General features: G+C 33.9%; 1 protein-coding gene across 2 annotated transcripts in view; it reads left to right on the forward strand.

Annotated features, from left to right (window-relative positions):
• The window catches only part of LOC124369048 (regulator of nonsense transcripts 2), a 129,279-nt gene extending 110,087 nt beyond the window's left edge, over nucleotides 1-19,192 (forward strand). For both annotated transcript variants that reach the window (XM_046826744.1, XM_046826745.1), the window contains 2 exons: nucleotides 9,575-9,667; nucleotides 17,464-19,192. In XM_046826744.1, coding sequence (XP_046682700.1) covers nucleotides 9,575-9,667; nucleotides 17,464-17,577 — 207 coding nt within the window. In that variant the 3' untranslated portion in view covers nucleotides 17,578-19,192. The remainder of the gene's footprint in view (nucleotides 1-9,574; nucleotides 9,668-17,463) is intronic.
• The last annotated feature ends 251 nt before the right edge of the window (nucleotides 19,193-19,443 follow it).

Genomic DNA, 19,443 nt, shown 5'->3' on the forward strand with positions numbered 1-19,443 from the left:
GTTTTTAACATAATTTAGTCATTCAGTCAAAATGTAAATCTCATAGTTACTGATTGTTTATGCTGCATCATCTCCCACATGAAACAAGAACATGCTTATGTCATAGATACTCTTTTTATTTACACAGTCATAGAGATTAGTACTGGTGTCAAAACAAAATTACATAAAAATGAAATTGTGGTATCATGCTGAATAATTTCTTTAGGTGTTTCACTCCAGATATCCCTTTTTAATGTAGAAGGGATTATTTTAGCCACTAAAGGAGTTTACCCTTTAAGATATCTTCCTTGAATAGTCTGGTAGGTTGTGTTTTATATGTGTCCTTTGTTGCTTGGTTCTAGAAAAGGTTTGGATCATTGGATTATTAGGCTGAAAGTCAGGATTATTTCTAATGGATAGGGAAATAAGAAGTTTACTTTTTTTGAAAATATTTTTTGGGTCTACCGATTTAAAGGAAACGCCTAAATAGTCACATAAAACATCATATATTTGGACATGTTTGATTGCACTGCAATCTTTCTCAATCAGTAGAGGGCAAGACAGATGTCTGTTCTGTTTGAGTTGCAATCAATGTGGGGAGCAGGAATGCCATGGACAAAAACTTAAACTAAGACTTGTACTGCAAGTAAAAGACTAAAGCAATGTGCTTCAAATACAAGAGACCAATTGTGCATTTGAACTGTTCCATAAAACACTTGAGCAAGCAATGGATGTCACTTGCCCCTTTTCTGCAACAGGACTAAAAAGTGATACTACAAATTCATGGGATGCAGGGCATTACACACTTACCGTGTTATAGACTAGAGTATAACACATTTTTGCTAAGAATGACTACTACCTGGAATCTTTAGACCGAGCAGTTTTCACAGGACGAACAGAGAAAAAGAGGGGATACAGCACAAAAGAAGAGAACATATAACTCAAAACTTAAAGTACTTAGGAAAAAATGTATTGCCAACATTTTACAACAGACCAGACTAAAGTCATATAGAACGTGATTAATTAGGAAAGAAGGTGCACACTTCAAACCACTTACTCTGACCATAGATAGTCAACCAATCTCACCACACCATTAGAAATATGAAACTATCTTAAACATTTTTTTCCTATACAGCCAACACTTATAATATAATGAGCAAGCCAATTTTCATTCAATAAAAATCACTAAAGACACATCATCCCATTTACCTAAACTTTACTTCTACTAAACAAACTGTTTTGAAATTAATAAAATTATAGACAAACAGAAAGAAACACCTTCAGCAGGTGAAAATAATTTCTCATAAAAAGTAGTTAAATCCCCCAAAAATGAAATGCTCATCCCACTCACCAGTCTAATCAATAGATTTTTTTCCCAAGAAACATTCCCAAATTGTCTAAAAAATACCTGAAATATAACAGTGGCAACGTTAATGAACCAAGCAGCTATCACCCCATATCATTGATCTCCACATTCTTAAGATCTTAGAACGTCATTTTGAATAGACTGTTAGACCACTTAGAACAAAATTTCTTCATTACTCGAAGACAATATGGCTTCACAAAGTGTAATTCAACGACAACAACAGCTAGTCAAGACAATCATTGAAAAGACTTGAAGAGGGCTACATAGCCACAAGCATTCTTTTTTTATTGTTGTTACCATATAACAGTGAGATATATATTCCCAGGGATCTGTTTTTGGACCAGTTTTATATATATATATATGTTTAACTATGGTCACCCGCAATATCTGCAGGGTCGCTGTGTAGTAGTGGTATGTGCTGGTGATACTCCACTGATTATTACAGATAAAAACAAAGACCAACTTGACATAAATATTTATAGCTCTTGTTATTATAAAGCAATACTGTCATGCTATTGATGTGGTGCTAATGTTAATCTAAGCAAAACTCAGCAGTTAATTTACACTACATTACAAAACAGTTTTATTGGACTTCCAGAATTAGACATGTCAAATACAACAAAGTACTTAGGTTTTACTCTAGACAACACAGAATTATGGAAACCTTTGAACAAACTCTGCCAGAAATTTAGTCTTTATTTAATAAGACGAATTAAACAAACTGGCAACGCAGATGCTGCTAAAACAGCCTCTCACTCCTTCATCGAGGGACAAACCTCAGAAGAGTCCTGATAATACTAAAGAGAGCTGACAGAGCTCTTGCAGGACTAAGGCCTCAAGACAACTGCAGTGAAGCCTTAGAGAACTAAAAGTACTTACAGTAATGGCTCTCTACACACTCCAAACCATTCTACATGCTCTTACAATAGGGCAGAGTTAAGCTCCAAGTCCTGTTAAGCTCTTTATCGCTATCTTTTGGTGTAAGGAAACGCTTTACATTTGGAACAGTATTTCCAACCTAGACTGTTAAGAAAGAAAAAGATAATGATAATAAATGTGATAACAGCAGAGTAATTCGAGCTGCAAAATATTCACAACTTTCTTTTATCCTTCTTATAATATAGGTTTATTATGCAATCTTTTTCCATAATTTTTCAACTTGAGCTTTTCAGTCAAGGTTCATGTCAAAATTAACATTGATTCATTGGCGGTCGGTTTGGGCAGACAGCCGTTCTACTACCACCCATATTTTAGTAATAATTTGAACAGTTTAAGACTCTACAGTGATATTTTTAGTGATATAATTTAAATATAAGTTATTTCTTTTATAATGGGGTCTAAGGCACCGGAAAATTGTGGTATTTGTGAGGAAAAACTTCCAAAAACTGGTGACTATGCTTTGTGCTCGAGCTGTGGCAATGGCCTTCATCTCGACACTTGTAGTATAAAGAAGAAAACCTGGAACAATATGTCTGTGGCCACGCAGGCTACGTGGGTTTGTGCTAATTGCAGGAAGCAGAAGAAAGGTTCAACAATCTCAGTTAGATGATGAAGAGAACATCCTAACCTCCAACTCCGACAACACTTTTTGAGGTTAGTAGCCTAGGTGTACAGAGGGCAATACTAGCCAAAGTCAATTCTCTAGTGGACATGAGGGCTAAGGTTGATAGCATTGAAGAGTCCATGAAATTTATAGCTGATAAATATGACTCCCTGCTGGGCAGAAAGTCATGGGTCTGCGTAAAGAAAATGGAGAGCTGAGGGCTAGGGTAGAGGTGCTGGAGAAGAAAGAGAAATCAAGTAAAGAGGTGATTAGCAATCTCTCTAGTGACTTAGCCGATCTAGACCAGTACGGAAGACGGTTAAATCTCGAGATTCATGGGTTGAAAGTAGTTGGCGATCCCAGGGAGGAAAATCTTTCAAACGTACTTGAGAAATTATCCAATGACATCGGTATTGATTATAAGCCTGAAGAGACCATCCATCAGGCCCACCGCCTTCAGCCGAGGAGAGATGGAAAGCCTCCCACAATCATCGTTCAGTACTACTCCAAGACATCAAGGGACCTCTGGCTGAAGAATGGAAGAAGGGCCAAGATAAGTGATGTGTACTTTAATGAGAACCTATGCCCGCAGTACAGACAATTACTTCGAGAGGCTAAACTTAGAGCTAAGAAACGCATAATTTTAGGTTTGTCTGGTTTAGTGGCGGGCGAATACTGGCAAAAAAAGGGGAAAATGACAAAGATGTATTGGTTATCAAATCTTGGAATGACCTCAGCAAAATTGTGTAGGCCTAACATCAGTGTGTTGCTGGGCCTGTAGTAGGCCTAATATTCTGAAATTACACTTTTTTTTGCACGGTAATGGTACAGTACGTCTTAATTTATTGTTTTATGTTCCTTTTCTTCTCATTAAATATTAGTTTTTTTTGCAGGTATTAATTGCTTTAACTGTTTGTGTTTCTGTGTTCATGGTTTGAATTTGTTATTGTTTGTTGTTGGGTATTGTTTGGCTGATCAGAGTCATGGGGATAATCCTACATATGGTATATATAGCCTTTGTTATGTTTTGGTTGAGATTTTTCATTGTCTGTTACAGTTAGGGTGTTATAATTTTCGGTTTTGTTGTTTATTGTTGTGTAGGCTACTGTGTTATATATTTATTCTGTTATTTTTTATTGTTGTTTGCTCAAATCTTTCATGGATGTGGATTTAACTGATGAACGTTTACTATTCAATAGTTATAACAATTTTGATGAGTGGTATACCACAGTAAATAGGAAAGTTCACAGTCTTGACATAGTCTACCTAAACATTAGGTCATTAATAAAGCACTGGGATACTTTAATTTTGCATTTGGTGACAGGTAAAATAAAGTTTGACGTGCTAGTATTGGCAGAGGTTTCTTGCGACGAACACCGAGCTAGCCCTATTCAATATCCCAGGTTATACTAGAGTAAGTAAATTAAGAGAGAACAAGGGGGGAGGGGGACTAGCAATGTTTATTAATGCAAACACTCTTAACTTTTCACTCATTACACTGGATAACATTAGCACTTATGAACATATCACAGTCGATTTGGAGCTGATAGGGTCGAGAGATAACTACAAAGTAGCACTACACGCAGTTTATAGACCAACCACATCATCTAGCGGTTTTTTCCCTCCAGCTGGCCACACAAGAGTTTAATATGGCCCTGACTGCTATTAAAATTCATAAAAATATGATTCTGATAGGAGATGTAAATGTTAATACTACAATGACTAGCAATGATTTAAATACCTTAGAATATGAAGCGGTACTAGCAGACCTAGGCCTAGACAGAGGCATATGGGACTATACAAGGGTTAGGAAGTTTAGTCAGATCATGCATCGATCATATTTATTACTCGCTGGAAAGACCTGTGGAAAGAATATATACGGGCGTAGTAAAAGTAAAGATCTCTGATCATTACCCGGTAGTGGCCAGGATAGAACTATCTGGAGGAAGAGAGGGGAGACACAGAGAAAGGAAAAATTATAAGGCTAAATGATAGACAAGTAAGGATAAGGCTGGAGGAGGAACAATGGACAGTGGACGGGTATAATACTGTGAATGAAGGATTTGATAAACTTATTAAGAAATTTGCAAAGATTTATGAGGAAAGCACGATTACAATAGACAGGAAAAGTGGGAGAGACAGAGAACGGAGTCAAGCTCGTAGTAAATGGCCTATTAAACATTGGATGAATCAAGAACTCCTAAATTTACTAAAGGAAAGAGATCGAATATTTAGATTATGGAAAGGGGACCCCTCAAACCATAGACATAGAGATTTATATAAACGATTAAGAAATAGATTGAACAATATGATTAAAAAAGAAAAAAATGCCTACTATAAAAATATATTTGAAAGAAACAAAAAATAACACAAGGAAAGTATGGGAAAAACATTAACCTTTTACTCGGCAGAAACAAAAAAGGGAATGTAGATAAAGCTATTGAAATAGGCATGTGTAAAACTTTGAGTATAATTGAGATTGTAAATGGTTTTGCTCAATACTATGTTGAAGGAGTGGATAATCTAAAGCATTTCTGTGGGTATGTAGATGTAGAAAATATTTCCACTAGAAATGAGACCAACGAAGAGCTAAGACATAATTTTTTATATACCAAAAGCGACACCTGAAAAGATCATGGCTTTAATTAAAAATATGAACCCTGACAAATCCCCAGGTATAGACAACATACGAATGAAAGATTTGAAAATAGTAATGGGGGAAAATAGCTGAAACCCTTAGCTACGCTTATTAACACTTCAATTTCTCAAGGTGATTTTTCCAAACTGCCTAAAAAAATCTGTAATCCGACCGATCTATAAGAATAAATCCAAGAATGAGTTTAGAAATTATAGACCTATCGCTATACTGCCCTCTATAGAGAAGATACTGGAGAAAATATGTCCTAAATAGCTTGAATAAATATCTATCAGAGAATAATATACTAAATGATAGGCAATTTGGTTTCCGGAAAAAGCGCAGTACTGTTCAAGCATTGGAGGAGTTTGTAAACGTGTTGAATTATGGAATGGATAACAGACTTCATAGCTTATGCTTATTTATAGATTTTTTCTAAGGCCTTCGAAACTATAGAATGCAGTCATATCGTAGCTTCTCTGTACAAAATAGGAGTAAAGGGGTCCCTACCTCAGATGGTTCACAAGCTATCTTAAGGACAGAAGCTTTGTCATTAAAGCAGTAGGCGTGCTGAGTGAAGAGAAGAATACAAAATATGGGGTGCCTCAGGGAAGCCAGATCGGACCAGCTCTGTTTAATATTTATCTAAACGAAATATTGAATAAAATTACAATGTGTGAGATTTTTGCATACGCAGATGATGTGGTATTGGTGACACAGCATAAAAACTTACAGAGAGTACAAGATATTTTTCAGGAGGAATTTAAGAAGTTCACTAAGTGGAGTCATGACAAAGGACTTATTATTAACAAAGAAAAGACTAGCATCATGCATTATATGTCCTAAGAACATGAAAATTTAATATTGATATAAGTATTAAATATCATAGCTGTAAGTGCCCTGCATGAGCAGAGCTTGTGTGAATGTGAGAATATAGCCATGGTTCAGAGTACATCATATCTAGGTCTGATTGTAGATAATAAATTAACGTGGAGTGATCATGTGAGTAGATTGCACAGAAAGCTATGTCCCGGCACTGCCATGATGCATAAACTTAGAAATAAACTTAGTGAGAATGCAAAACTATCAGTATACAAAGCATTGATTGAGTCACATATAAGATATGGTGTAATCTGTGTGGGGAACAGCAGCAGTAAGCCATTTAAATATAATAGCTGGTCTTCAAAAAAAAAATGTTTTAAGGGCACTGTTTGGTAACGGCTTTCATCAAAACTTAGGTATAAGAGAATATATGTACAGTTATGCAGGACAACTAACGCCAAAGGGTTTGTACACGTTAAATATCATGACAAAATATTATGGCAATATGGAATTTAAAAAAAAAGTATAGAAGGAAATTTAACACAAGGAATGTTATTAAATATGTCACACCTATTCCAACACCGTGTACTGGGCGTAGATTGCCGAATTATATAGTCCCAAAGTTATTTAATGCATTGCCGGATGAAATTGAGAATATACCACACTTAAAGACTTACAAAAAAATGTATTGAACTATGGCTATTAAACTTAGAAATGTAATTAAACTGAGATTTACCTGAGAAAGAAAACCGCAATGGCGTAATAGTGATGAAACACCGACAACTTGCTTTGGATCACTGTGAAATACTGGTTCACTGACACACATTGGATATATAACCATATGCATATATACACAGTGGACATCACTCTGGTGCACTGAATGACGTGACAAGTGACACAAACACTGAACACTGCGTATCGTGGGCCTGCAGTTGAACGGATTGTTATATTAATTGTAACATTGTTATTTTCGCTGATAATTTATTGTTACTCGTTATCTATTTATAGATTATATTGTTGGCTATTTGTGTTATATCATAATGTTAATCACTGTTATTTAAAGCTTTGAGGGCACAGTTTAAGAAGTAAATGAGTTATTCTGACATTGTTACTTACTGTATATTGTTAAATATTTATTGTAAATCGTTAATTAGTGGTTAACATTGTTATTTTCTCTGATAATTTATTGTTACTCGTTACCTATTTATAGATTATATTGCTGGCTATTTGAATTATATCATAATGTTAATTACTGTTATTTAAAGCTTTGAGGGCACAGTTTTAGAAGTAAATAAGTTATTCTGACATTGTTACTTTCGTATATTGTTAAATATTTATTGTAAATCGTTAATTAGTGGTTAACATTGTTATTTTCTCTGATAATTTAATTGTTACTCGTTATCTATTTATAGATTATATTGTTGGCTATTTGAATTATATCATAGTGTTAATCACTGATATTTAAAGCTTTGAGAGCACAGTTTTTGGAAGTAAATATAAATTATTTCTGACATTGTTATTTATATGTTAAATATTTATTGTAAATCGTTAATTGGTGGTTTATCTGTATTTTATGCTTGGTGTTAGATTTTGTTGTACCGTTGATACTCTAGCTTTAAAAATAAATTGATTACATGTTAGTTTTCATATTTTTATTAGTTTTTTAAGAATGTTATTTATGGTTTCTGTTTCTCTCTCCGTTGTTAGTGGCGATGAATGGCTATAAACCTCACAGGGAGCACCACAGCACGGTGTTGCGCACACACGTATTTAACCTAATTGGACAATTTAAACACACTAGCATTGACCACACACACTATAACTAACGCACACCAAACACCGACACCGTGAACACTACAAGGGGAGCACAACACACAGTACCGCGCGCCGGAGTTTCCCGTACCTCCTCAGTCATGTTAAAGCGAGTAGCGGATTGAGTACCGCACTGTCCACTCTAGAAACATATTGGAATTTGACTGAGGGCAGGTTTTATTTGCTTATTTGTTTAGAGATAAGGAGATTTGGGAATTCCGGTAGCCGGCGTTGTCAGATTTCCTGATGACAGGTTGCCATTCGTCGTTGCTGAGGGAAGAATTTAATTAGGATTTTTAGGGACTCAAATATGCGTTTGATTTTAACTATTACTATTAAGTATTATTTAAAAAAATTGTACTGTTTCGATCAAATTTACCACACATACCAAGATATCTAAGCTAGTGCTGCCCCTAAACCGACCGGAATTTGAGTTTATAGTTTAGTAAATTAAAAGAAAGTTAAAAGTTGAATATTTGTATCAATGTGTTCTATTTTACTTTTTCAAGTGGTCCTCACCGACAAGTTTTGTAGAACTTGGTGAGGCCAAGACTATGTAAAACAACTGTTTATAAATAAAATAAATAAATAAATAAATAAAAATAAAATAAACACCTAAGTGTAATATGTTATCTTGTATATTAATGTTAAGCTATTGATTCTGTTTGTATCCTGTCATGCTGTTTGTCATCTGTATAGTTTTACTCTCATTTAAGACTAGATTGTTTGTCCTACGTACGGTTTGGTTAGATTTAAGGTGGTTTGTGTGTTTATTTCAAGTTGAATTTTATTTCTGTTTGCCAATGTTAGGGCAGTATAATCTGTTTATTAATGCTTAGCTAAGATTGGTCAGGTATTGAGGTATGTCATATTTATGCAACAGCTCCCTTATGTAAGCTTTCCTTAAGTTACTTTAGCCTAGAGTACTGTCACCTTGGCTCTTATGTGCTCTATACAATGTGTAATTGGCCATTGTATTGTGTATTCCGGCCATTGGTGGTGGTTCGGAAGTCACCTTTAAGCCGTTGGTCCCCAGGTTAAGTGTTAGAGAGGGCTTCTTAGCCCTAACTTCGCCTGGTAAAATAAGACATTCTTTACTTTTACTTTTTTTTTAATTAATTGTTCTGTATATTGTACCAGCTTCTTTCTTATAGGATTAGATTGCTTAATTTAAAAACGAAAATTTCAATAATAATTCACTTATGTGGGTCTAATGATATTTTCTTTAAAAACAAAAGGCTTCACAGAAATAAATAAAATTATTATTGGAGTATTTTTTAATAATTAAGTAATTGTTCTGTACTTTAACATTTTATTACATTTTTATTATGTTTATATTGATTTGTGATCATTAAAATATTTTAATTTTTTTACTAATAAACATTTTTGTGCTTATTAAAGTGTTATGTTTTTTTAGGCGGAAAGAGTCGAGATGGAAAAGGTGAAGAGATTAACACTTGATATTAATGATCGCCTTGAAGAAGAAGATTATCAGGACCAACTGTCACAGGTATTTATTAATAAACTTAAAAGAGATCGTTTGCCTTGGTAGACTTTTATTTAAGTGTGAATATCCCAGTCAGAAAACATGTTGTAAACTGGGTTTCATTGGTACTGCTCTATTAGGAGCTAATTTTTATTTAATCTTTTTAGAAGGAGGGTTATTATACAGATTAAAAGTTACAATAGATAAGAACACAAGAAGTTAGGAATAAATGTCTTTGGAAAGATGTAAATATTGAGTTGTGTTCAATAAAATGTGGCCTTTTTACTTTTTTTGTGGTGGATAGGTAAGGGAGAGGGGTAAAAAGAACAAATTGATTGTGTTTTATTAAAACCGACAGTAAATATAGAGTAATGTTAAGAATTATTGGCAATTTATAGTGGGCTATTTTTTAGGAATGTTGACAAAAATGCAGATCAGGTGTGAAAGATTTAGATAGTTACACTAAGCAATCCACAATAAAAGTGTAGAAAGCCCTACCTTCATTAAAGCTCATATGAAACTTTTTAAGTTCTGTTTTGGAATTCCAGCACTATGATCAATATCTCGTGCTTCCACACTGTTTTTTGTTTGTTTTTTTGTTTGTTTTTTTTTACATTCTGTTGTACATTATATCATAGAGATAAGAACACGGGTCATGGAAGTCTAGTATGGAATATTTTGTCAAGTTAATATAAAACTGTTTCACTGCTGACATTCATTGTTATTAGTCCACTCATAAAATTCTTTCAGTTGGTAAAACGGATGCTCCAGTAACCAGTTCTTCAGTCTTCGTACAAACTGCTGTTTTTCAGTCTTTTTAAGGTGTTCTGGGAGGGCGTTCCATAACTTTGCTCCTGCGTAGGTAGGTTTCTTCTCTGTCATAGTGAGTCGGTGTGTACTGGGAGTTGGTAGTTGGTGGCATGCCTAGTATTGTAATTGTGATATTGTGCACCGGTTCTTCCTGCTTCAGGTGACTTAATATGGAGAAAGGTGATAGTTTCCAAGATGTAGAGATTGACAACAGTGAGAATTCTTAGATCTTTAACCCTTTCAGGGCCAGGACCAAATATGAGATGTTGCAAAATTTTTTCACATATCATATCCCCTGTGACTAGTCAAAAGTGCCAGGCTAAAATTGGCGATTTTGCAGTCTCTAAGATTAAAATTTATAACTTTTCATAACAATTAGAGAATGACCTAAAAGTTGCACCAAATTACTCTTTTATATATATATATATATATATATATATATATACTATCAACAAGAAATATATAGATGTAGTTTTAAGTAATTTAAAATTTAAAAAAAAATAGCGTTTTAATAGATTACATAAAAAAATTTTTATTTTTTTGTAAATAACTAAAAAAGGAAAAATAATTTTACCGTGGGAAGCTATTTTATTATATTTTACATTTAGAAAGGAACAACTATACAAAATTTTGTGTTATTTCTCTCATAAATAAATTTTTTATGACACATTTTGTATAAATACGCATAATTGTACTTCGCAACAAGTGATACAGCAACTGACTCTTACATTGCAAGAAACTTAAAATAAATATTCACATTATGGATGTACCGGTAAACAGATGATTGTAGGATCCATAAACAGTTTCAATACAGTTAAAAACACTATTTACCAAGAAATATTTACACAATTTTATTTGAAATTTATTTACACTTTTTCTATTTACAAATATGCTACTTACAATTTTATTCCCATGAGATCGCAAATTGTCAGTCATTGTAACTACTACACACAATAGCTAAGCACGTAACTACTAACACTACTAATATTTACAACCACAAAATAAAATAATAAAGGAGAATCCAGCATACAATAGTACGATTACACTAAAGCACAAAGAATTAACAACAATAGATCGAGTCAGCTGATAATATCACGTGACAATTACGAAATAAAAATGCATAGACCTCCAAAATAAAAATTATATTCATATTAATTATCTAAAAATATACCAGGGAATAAAAAAAAAACATAAAACTTTCATCATTTGACGTAGTATTTATTTAAGAAAACGACGAATATCAAGGCGGCAATATATTGCCGCCTGGCACTTTTCAGACACGATCTGTGGCGGCAATATATTGCCGCCTGGCCCGGAAAGGGTTAAATGGATGCCTGCAGGATTCCCTTTGCTGGAGGTTGCTAAGAATTCTGATTGCTCTCTTCTGATGGACTACGAGACGTTGCATGTTATTCGCTGAGGTGCCTCCCCAGGCAGCAATCCCATATCGAAGGTGACTTTCGTATAGGGCGTGGTAAGCAGTCTTGGCTGTTGCTGTGTCACATGTACTTTTTATCCTGCGAATCACATATAATGCTGTGCTCAACTTTTTGCACAGAGAGTCTATGTGGTCTGTCCATGTAAGGCGGTCGTCAATTATTATGCCCAGGTACTTTGAAGTGTCTGTTAACTCCAGCTCTGGTAGTCTCCCTGCAATTTCCTTGTGTCTTCCTAGAACCAGCTGTTTAGTTTTATTTTCATTTACGACAAGGTCATTTCCATGACTATATTGAAAAGCCATATTCAGAGCAGTGTAAGCAGCTATTTCAAGTTTATCTGGTTCTTTTTTACCTAGTAGGAGCACTGTATCGTCTGCATACATCAGCGTTTGTCCGAGATTTTGCATGAAGCTAGGTAGGTCATTTGTGTATAAAATGTATAAGACCGGTCCTAATACAGAGCCTTGAGGTACACCACGCGTGATGGGCTGTGGTACTAACTTTATTTGACGTGTTAAATTGTTTGAGGTGTGGTTTATTTCTACCATTTGGTTTCGTCCTGTCAGGTAACTTTTTATCCAGTCATGTGATTTTCCATTTATTCCAAAAGTCGTCAGTTTTTCTAAGAGATGTCCATGACTAAGGCAGTCAAATGCCTTACTGTAGTCAATTAGAATGGCAGTGGCTGTGTTACCTTCTTCCAATTGGTCTGTTAATTTTTTTCTGTTAATTTAGCTGTTAATCTTCCAATTGGTCTGTTATTCCACCAGGCTAATAAGAGCTGTTGTTGTTGACCTTCCAGTCAAAAACCCATGTTGGTGGGGTGTCAGAAGTTGATTAGTTATTATGTGATGGAGCAATCTGTTTAGTACCAATTTTTCAATAACTTTGGAGAAGGTGGGTATTAATGAAATAGGGCGGTAGTTAGCTACTTGTGTAGTGCATCCTTGCTTATATTTAGGGTACACTTTGGCTAGTTTAAGTGCTGTCGGGAATATTCCAGAATTAAAAGATTTATTTATTATGTTAATTAAAGGTCCAATTAGTTCTTCTTTACAAACTTTCAAAAGTTTTGTTGAGACATTATCATATCCAGCTGAGGTTTTAGTTTTCAATGATTGGATAATTTGATCTATTTCTTTTCGGGTTGTGTGGTGCAGTGTGAAATTTGGTATGTCTGGGTTTGGGGCTGGTAGGATTTTGTGGTTTCTTGGCTGTTTACTGTTTAGTATAGTATCTTCAGCTACATTTATGAAAAATTTATTGAGATAATCTGCAATTCTTGTGGGATCTCTTATGAGTTTTCCCTGTACGTCTAGTGCTGCGGGAAGGTGCTTTTCCTCTTTTGGCTTTCTCTCTGAGTTTATAACCTGCCAGATTGCACTGGATTTATTATCTGCTGATGAAATTGTTTTTATGTTATCTTGGCGTCTAAGATGTTTTAGTCTGTCTGTCTACTGTCTGGTTGACAAGTCGCAGACGCCATTATTGCAAGAATCTATTGTGTTTAAAACTGTTATGCATATTTAAATACGTACTGTTACTTCTCTTCTTAGTGCTAAAGGCATACAATCAGTTGAAATTCACTATCAAAATTGTGAAGTGTATTGACAAAACATAAATAATGGAATGGTATGCAAATTGATAAGAGATGAAAGAAATAAAAGACAGAATTACAATCATAGGATATGGCTTGCCAGGTAAGCCGTCATGAGGAGGTCTTACTGTATCCCTTGCAACTGGGCAAAACACTGCTGACTCATGGTTATCTTATGTGCCAAGATGAGATGGTTTGCTTAACATGTGACAATGTAGTCACAGTGGAACATGTCTTGTCAACTGTCTTCGCTACGCGCAACACAGGCATGATCTCAATTTGTGACCTTAGTGTTTGTTGCCCCTTATAAAAAATAACAAATAGCTGAAAGAATGTTTATGATGAGAAACGGAGCGGATGGCCCTCAGTGATCAATAATGATTTGGTACAGAAATTGAATGAAATTCTGGACTCTACCATCAACATCAGGATCAGGACTGGGTCACTTATCGGACTTGTTTAATGCAAAATTCATTTTTTTTTAGTGCCAGCTGTCATGGAACGGTTATGAGGTTGTACCACCCCAAGGTGGTTTCATAATCAGTAAGCATCCAAACTTTTTTTATATTTTCTTGTTATGTATATACATTTGGACTATTCAAATGATAACGTGTTGAGAATAATTTTCTCAATAACCAATAAAAGTATACAACAAATTAAAATGCATTTGGACGAGTATTTAATCATATCCAAAGTGTCCAAATCATGTCCATTCTTCAAACAGAGATTCAAAGTGTGAAAAAATAGTTTTTCATGTAGGAGCTATTTTATTTGGTCAATTGGTTTTTCAATATGAGATTTATAAACAATATATTATGATGCTGCCCATCACATTGAGTTACATCTATTTTGAGTTGTGAAATTTGGAAAATTTCTTGTTTTATATTTATGGCTGCAATATACACTTCTCTAGAAAATTGAGATTGATGGTGGGAGCGACCATATATAACTAACTGCCATAACCAGCAATTTCCAGCATAAGTGTCAGGTGAAAAGAAAAGAGAATGATTTTATCAAGTCTCATGTTTCTACAAAATTTGCAGCTAAAATATACTTAAGGTTTGCAAATAAGGTACAGTGTTGATAATTTTTATAAAATTTGGATGGTTATAACTCTGAAATTGTGCATTTTGGAAAATATGTTGTAGAATAAATGAAGCGGTGAGATTAAAAAAGGAAAACATTCCAGTTTTTTTGACAAATTGAGTTGAAATAGCCATTTTGTTTTTCAGACCTAAATGCTTCTAATGAGATAAATAAAGAAAACATTCCTTTATATTTAGTAGCCATGGCAACCCATTTGATTCTAGACTGAGATTAAGAAAGAAAACATTCAGGAATGTTTTCCTTTTTAACCTCAGTGAGGAGTAGTTCGTTGTTTGGCCAGTAGAGTGCATTGTGTGTAATATTGGTTTATTATTGCTAATACACTAACCTGTAAGTAGTTAAAGTTGTAAGGTTATGAGAGTATTTAACACTATTTATTTTCAGTAATTGTGCTATTACCCCTGTAAGTTAAGTGAGTTCTAATCATTTTGATGATCAAAAACTATGTCTGAAGCATCAGAAAATGAAGAAAGCCCTGCTAAAGCAAAGGAGAGGCGTAGGAAATGCTGTAAGTAAAATGAAAGTTGCTAGGCTGAAACGAGAAGAGTTTGTAACAACTTCTGGAGTATTAGTTGAACAAAAGACTACAGGTCCTGAATGTGACTGTAGGAACAATGTACCTCTAATTTTACTGAGGAACAAAAACTTAAAATGGTTTAGTACGGTATTACAGTGGTAGGCCTAAGAATGAACGGACACTTATTTGATAGGTTTGATTGACCGCTGTGATGTTCAAAGGCACAGATCTATTAGTCCACATTCAAACACAGCTTTCCTCATCTTTTAAATATAACACCGTAGTTGATGGTTAAAAAGTTTGAAGTGTGCCGTAAGGCTTACTTAAGCTTACATGCAGTAACTAGCAAGGTTGTTTTTCGTTTTGACATCTATTTTAACCAAAGGAGAGCAGGCCTATGGATATGAGAGGTAGACATGGTAATCATTCAAAAAATTCCAAATGAAGTTTTAATTAAGTTGAATGAGCATATCGAATCATATCCAAAAAAAACCTCTCATTACTCATCCATCGAAGTAACTTACCTAGAGGCTGGCCTTACATGCAAAATTATGCATGATATGTTCATTGAAAAACATCCTGATCTTAGCAAAAACAATTAAATATGAATACTTCCTTAATTACTACAAAGAAAAAATATGGATACCGATTCGGTAGGCCACAAGTTGATGTGTGTTCTACATGCGAAAATCTTAATACTAAAATTAAATCTACAAATCTGACTGATAGTGCAAAGAAAACATCTGCAGTGGAGTTAATGATCCATAAAAGGAGAGCATGTAAATTTTACAAAAAGATTGAAGAGATCACTGAAATTTGCAAAAATAGGGGATGATGTTCATGCAGTGTGTTTTTGATTTTATGCAAAACCTCCCTTTACCTTGCATGCCTGTGCAGGAGATGTTTTATCTCCGAAAATTATGGCATTATGTGTTTTGTGTCCACAGCTTAAGTGATGACAAGGCTACAATGTATACATACCATGAAGGAGTTGCAAAAAAAGGTGCTAACGATGTGTGTTCCTTATTGAATGACTACATCAAAAACAGTGTTTAATGAACAAGTAAAAACTCTTTATGTTTTTTAGTGATGCATGCCCAGGGCAAAATCGTAACCAAACAATGGTTAGGTATTTTTTATCATTAACTCTTATGAAGCGGTTTCATGAAATTCAAGTTTTTTTCCCAACTAGAGGGCACAGTTTTTTACCTTGTGACCGGGAATTTTGGGGTCATCAAGAGGGTAATTTCGTCGCCATGACAGAGTTTTATTCCCCCTGAGCAATACAACAAAATGATACAAAGTGCAAAAAAACTGGAGCCTAAGTTCATAGTAAAAAGTGTTAAAAATCAATGACATACTTGATTTTAAACCAGTGGTGGCCTGAATATTTCAAAAAAAACCTGTCAAAGTGTAAGAACTAAGGAACCTTTCAAAGTCAGTACATACAGCCATCTTAACTTTTTCTGCAGCAAAAAGGGGATACGTGACTGCACGTCGATTCATTGATGGATTGAACAGTGATAGTATTTTCAAACTTTACAAAGGTGGTGAATTTTATCCTTCCAAGTGAAAGAGCCTATAATGGAAAAGTTCCAATTAAGGTAGCTAAAACTTAATGATGTATCTAAAATAATACATTATGTGCCAGATCAATATAGACTTTTTTATGAGAACATATTGGAGTGGCCTTCAACTACTGATAACCAAGAAGACGGTGATGACTAAAAATACCTACTGAAAATCCAAGCTAAAGCAACATTTTACATTGTAACTCCTTTTGTTTCTAAGTAATTATTGCAATTTCATATTTTGAGACAATTAAAACTATTTGATTTGATAAAAGCTGAGGGTTTTAATAGTTTTTCCACCTTCTTCCTGTGTTGAGATAAAAAAGGAAAATATTCCATCAGTTTTATTTGTCTCTCAGGGTAAAAACTATTGGTTATATTAAAAAAGTATTTACACACAAAAAATATTACCTTAAATGTAATAAACAAATTTGTAATTGTTCATTTTTACTCTTAATGCTAAGCTAAGGTTGTTATGGAGTTTTTATTGTTTCCTGTAAAATTAGGGTTACTGGAATGTTTTCCTTTTTGATCTCCACCGCTTCACTTACTATGACTTTTACAACCTGTCATGGAAGTTTGTTGCATGTGTTCAAACATATATGGTACAGTAACAACAATATATAGGCTTAGCATACAAATCCATAATAAATCTTCATTGGGGCTACAAGATAAGGCATAATAAGACATGAATTTTAACACTGTTGACTTGTGTCTATTGATAATTATGTAAACACTGCATTGTAGCCTGCTGAAGTAAGTTTATTGTTTCTTTTCAGACGCAGAAACCCTCAATGGTTAATCTTAACAGAGAAAGAAGGCATAAATATCAACACCCAAAGGGAGCCCCAGATGCTGATCTTATTTTTGGCCGGAAAAAAATACAAAGATAGCTTTAAGATATAGTAAATAATATGTAAGAGAATATATTTAAGAGTCCATAGCTATTAAATATTATAGTTGTAAACTCTTTCAAAATGTGGGACTAAAATGAGAAGAAACGTGTATCTTCTCTCTGTGTCTTAATGACATAACAAGTCACTTATTCTCAAACCGCGGAGTTCATGAATTTACTATTTAAAGTAGTCACTTTATTTGATATGCTGAGTAGAATTCTCTAAGTAGTTGAAACATCATCATGACTTTTTTTTAATTAAATATGACATTTCACAAAATCATATAACGTTTATATGGACTTAATCAATTAATGTTTCCCGATACTGTCAGTCTATGTGCACAACACCAGGTCTGACTGTCAGATAGCTCAGACAAAATAATGTACAAACCCATACTCCACTATCTTGTGACAACCAGAAACTAGTCAAAGAAATATAATATTGTTGTTGCTTCCTGATTATGTACCGTGGGACTCTCCATATTGCATAATTTGTGGTCAGTGTGAATTTCTCTTGTTGACGTTCCCACTTTAATCAATACAAGAAACGAATATCGAATATGAAAATTTCAAAATTATAATTTCCTATGTTTCATAAAACTTACACTATTTTACAACATAATATTAATAATTATGCTATAAATAGTGTAACTTATGTGAAAAACGGAATTGTAATTTTGTATTTTTGTAATTTGATAATATTAAATAATATACAAAACATCAGAATCCTAGTATGTGCTCCTGTTAAGCTAAAACTACTCCTGGCAACATTAAAAATTGATAATAGTGAGTGACACTTTAATTGTAGAAGTGCACACTAATTAAAAGTAAAGAATTTATTTAAATCTAATTTTAAGAATGCTTCCCAAGAAAGTTAAGATTCTAAGGTTGAAATCTGCCTGCATCTCAAAACTTTTGGGATGACCTTTGTGTGTGCTTTTTGATCAGCTGACTGACAATGCACACACTAACACTATATTTAGGTCTAGGATTAGAAATTGTCTTCATATATTAGTTGTACATAAATAGTTTTTATTTAGGAGTTATTTATTTTAGACAGTCAACAAAAACTTGCTGGGTTAAGTTGCTTTGCTGGGTTTATAGGTATATCTTATTTTCATTATATTAATGAAAAGCTCTTGAAACATAAGTTTAAGTGTTTTTGACTAAATGAATGGTAGATCTATTAATCCTAGATTTGTGCGACCATGTGTGCATGTGACCACGATCACCTTCAAAATCTGGTATGCACACTTGTGACACGTGAAAAAGTTCAGTCACTAAAAATCTACTTTTATGACTGAATGGTGCAGTTTTTTGGTACTAATAAAAAAAAGGAGATCCCATTGTGTAGGAATAAACAGGATTTGCACTCCAATCAACATTTGAATAGAAAGAGTAAATAAAAGAAAACGGAGATCGACTTATTTGATGATGTTTCACCAGCCTAGAATGCTAAAACAATGTGATATTTGGTTGGTTGGTTTTCAAAACAGTGAAGTAGTACCTATAACAATAAGTGAGTCACCTATACCAACATAAGAAAAAATTTCTTTCTCCTATTGTACTAAACTAATTGCTTCTACTGAATATATGTTTTGTTTTGTAACCTTTTTTGTGAGCCCTTCAACGATGGTGTACCCACACACACTATGCAACCAATACATTTTCATTTTCAGATTTATTTATTGAGCAATTGCTGTTAAAAAAATTCACCAGTTATCTATTGAAACATTGAATACAGACAGTAATGTACAGCAAAAGCTGGTTGTAAACAAAATTAATAAAAATACTTAAATAAACTGTAAATCTAAAACAGACCACTTTTTATGATGTTGACTTTAAATTCTTCATTGGAAAATAA

Source organism: Homalodisca vitripennis, chromosome X (genome assembly GCF_021130785.1).
Source record: "Homalodisca vitripennis isolate AUS2020 chromosome X, UT_GWSS_2.1, whole genome shotgun sequence".
In the NCBI taxonomy this organism is placed as follows: domain Eukaryota; kingdom Metazoa; phylum Arthropoda; class Insecta; order Hemiptera; family Cicadellidae; genus Homalodisca; species Homalodisca vitripennis.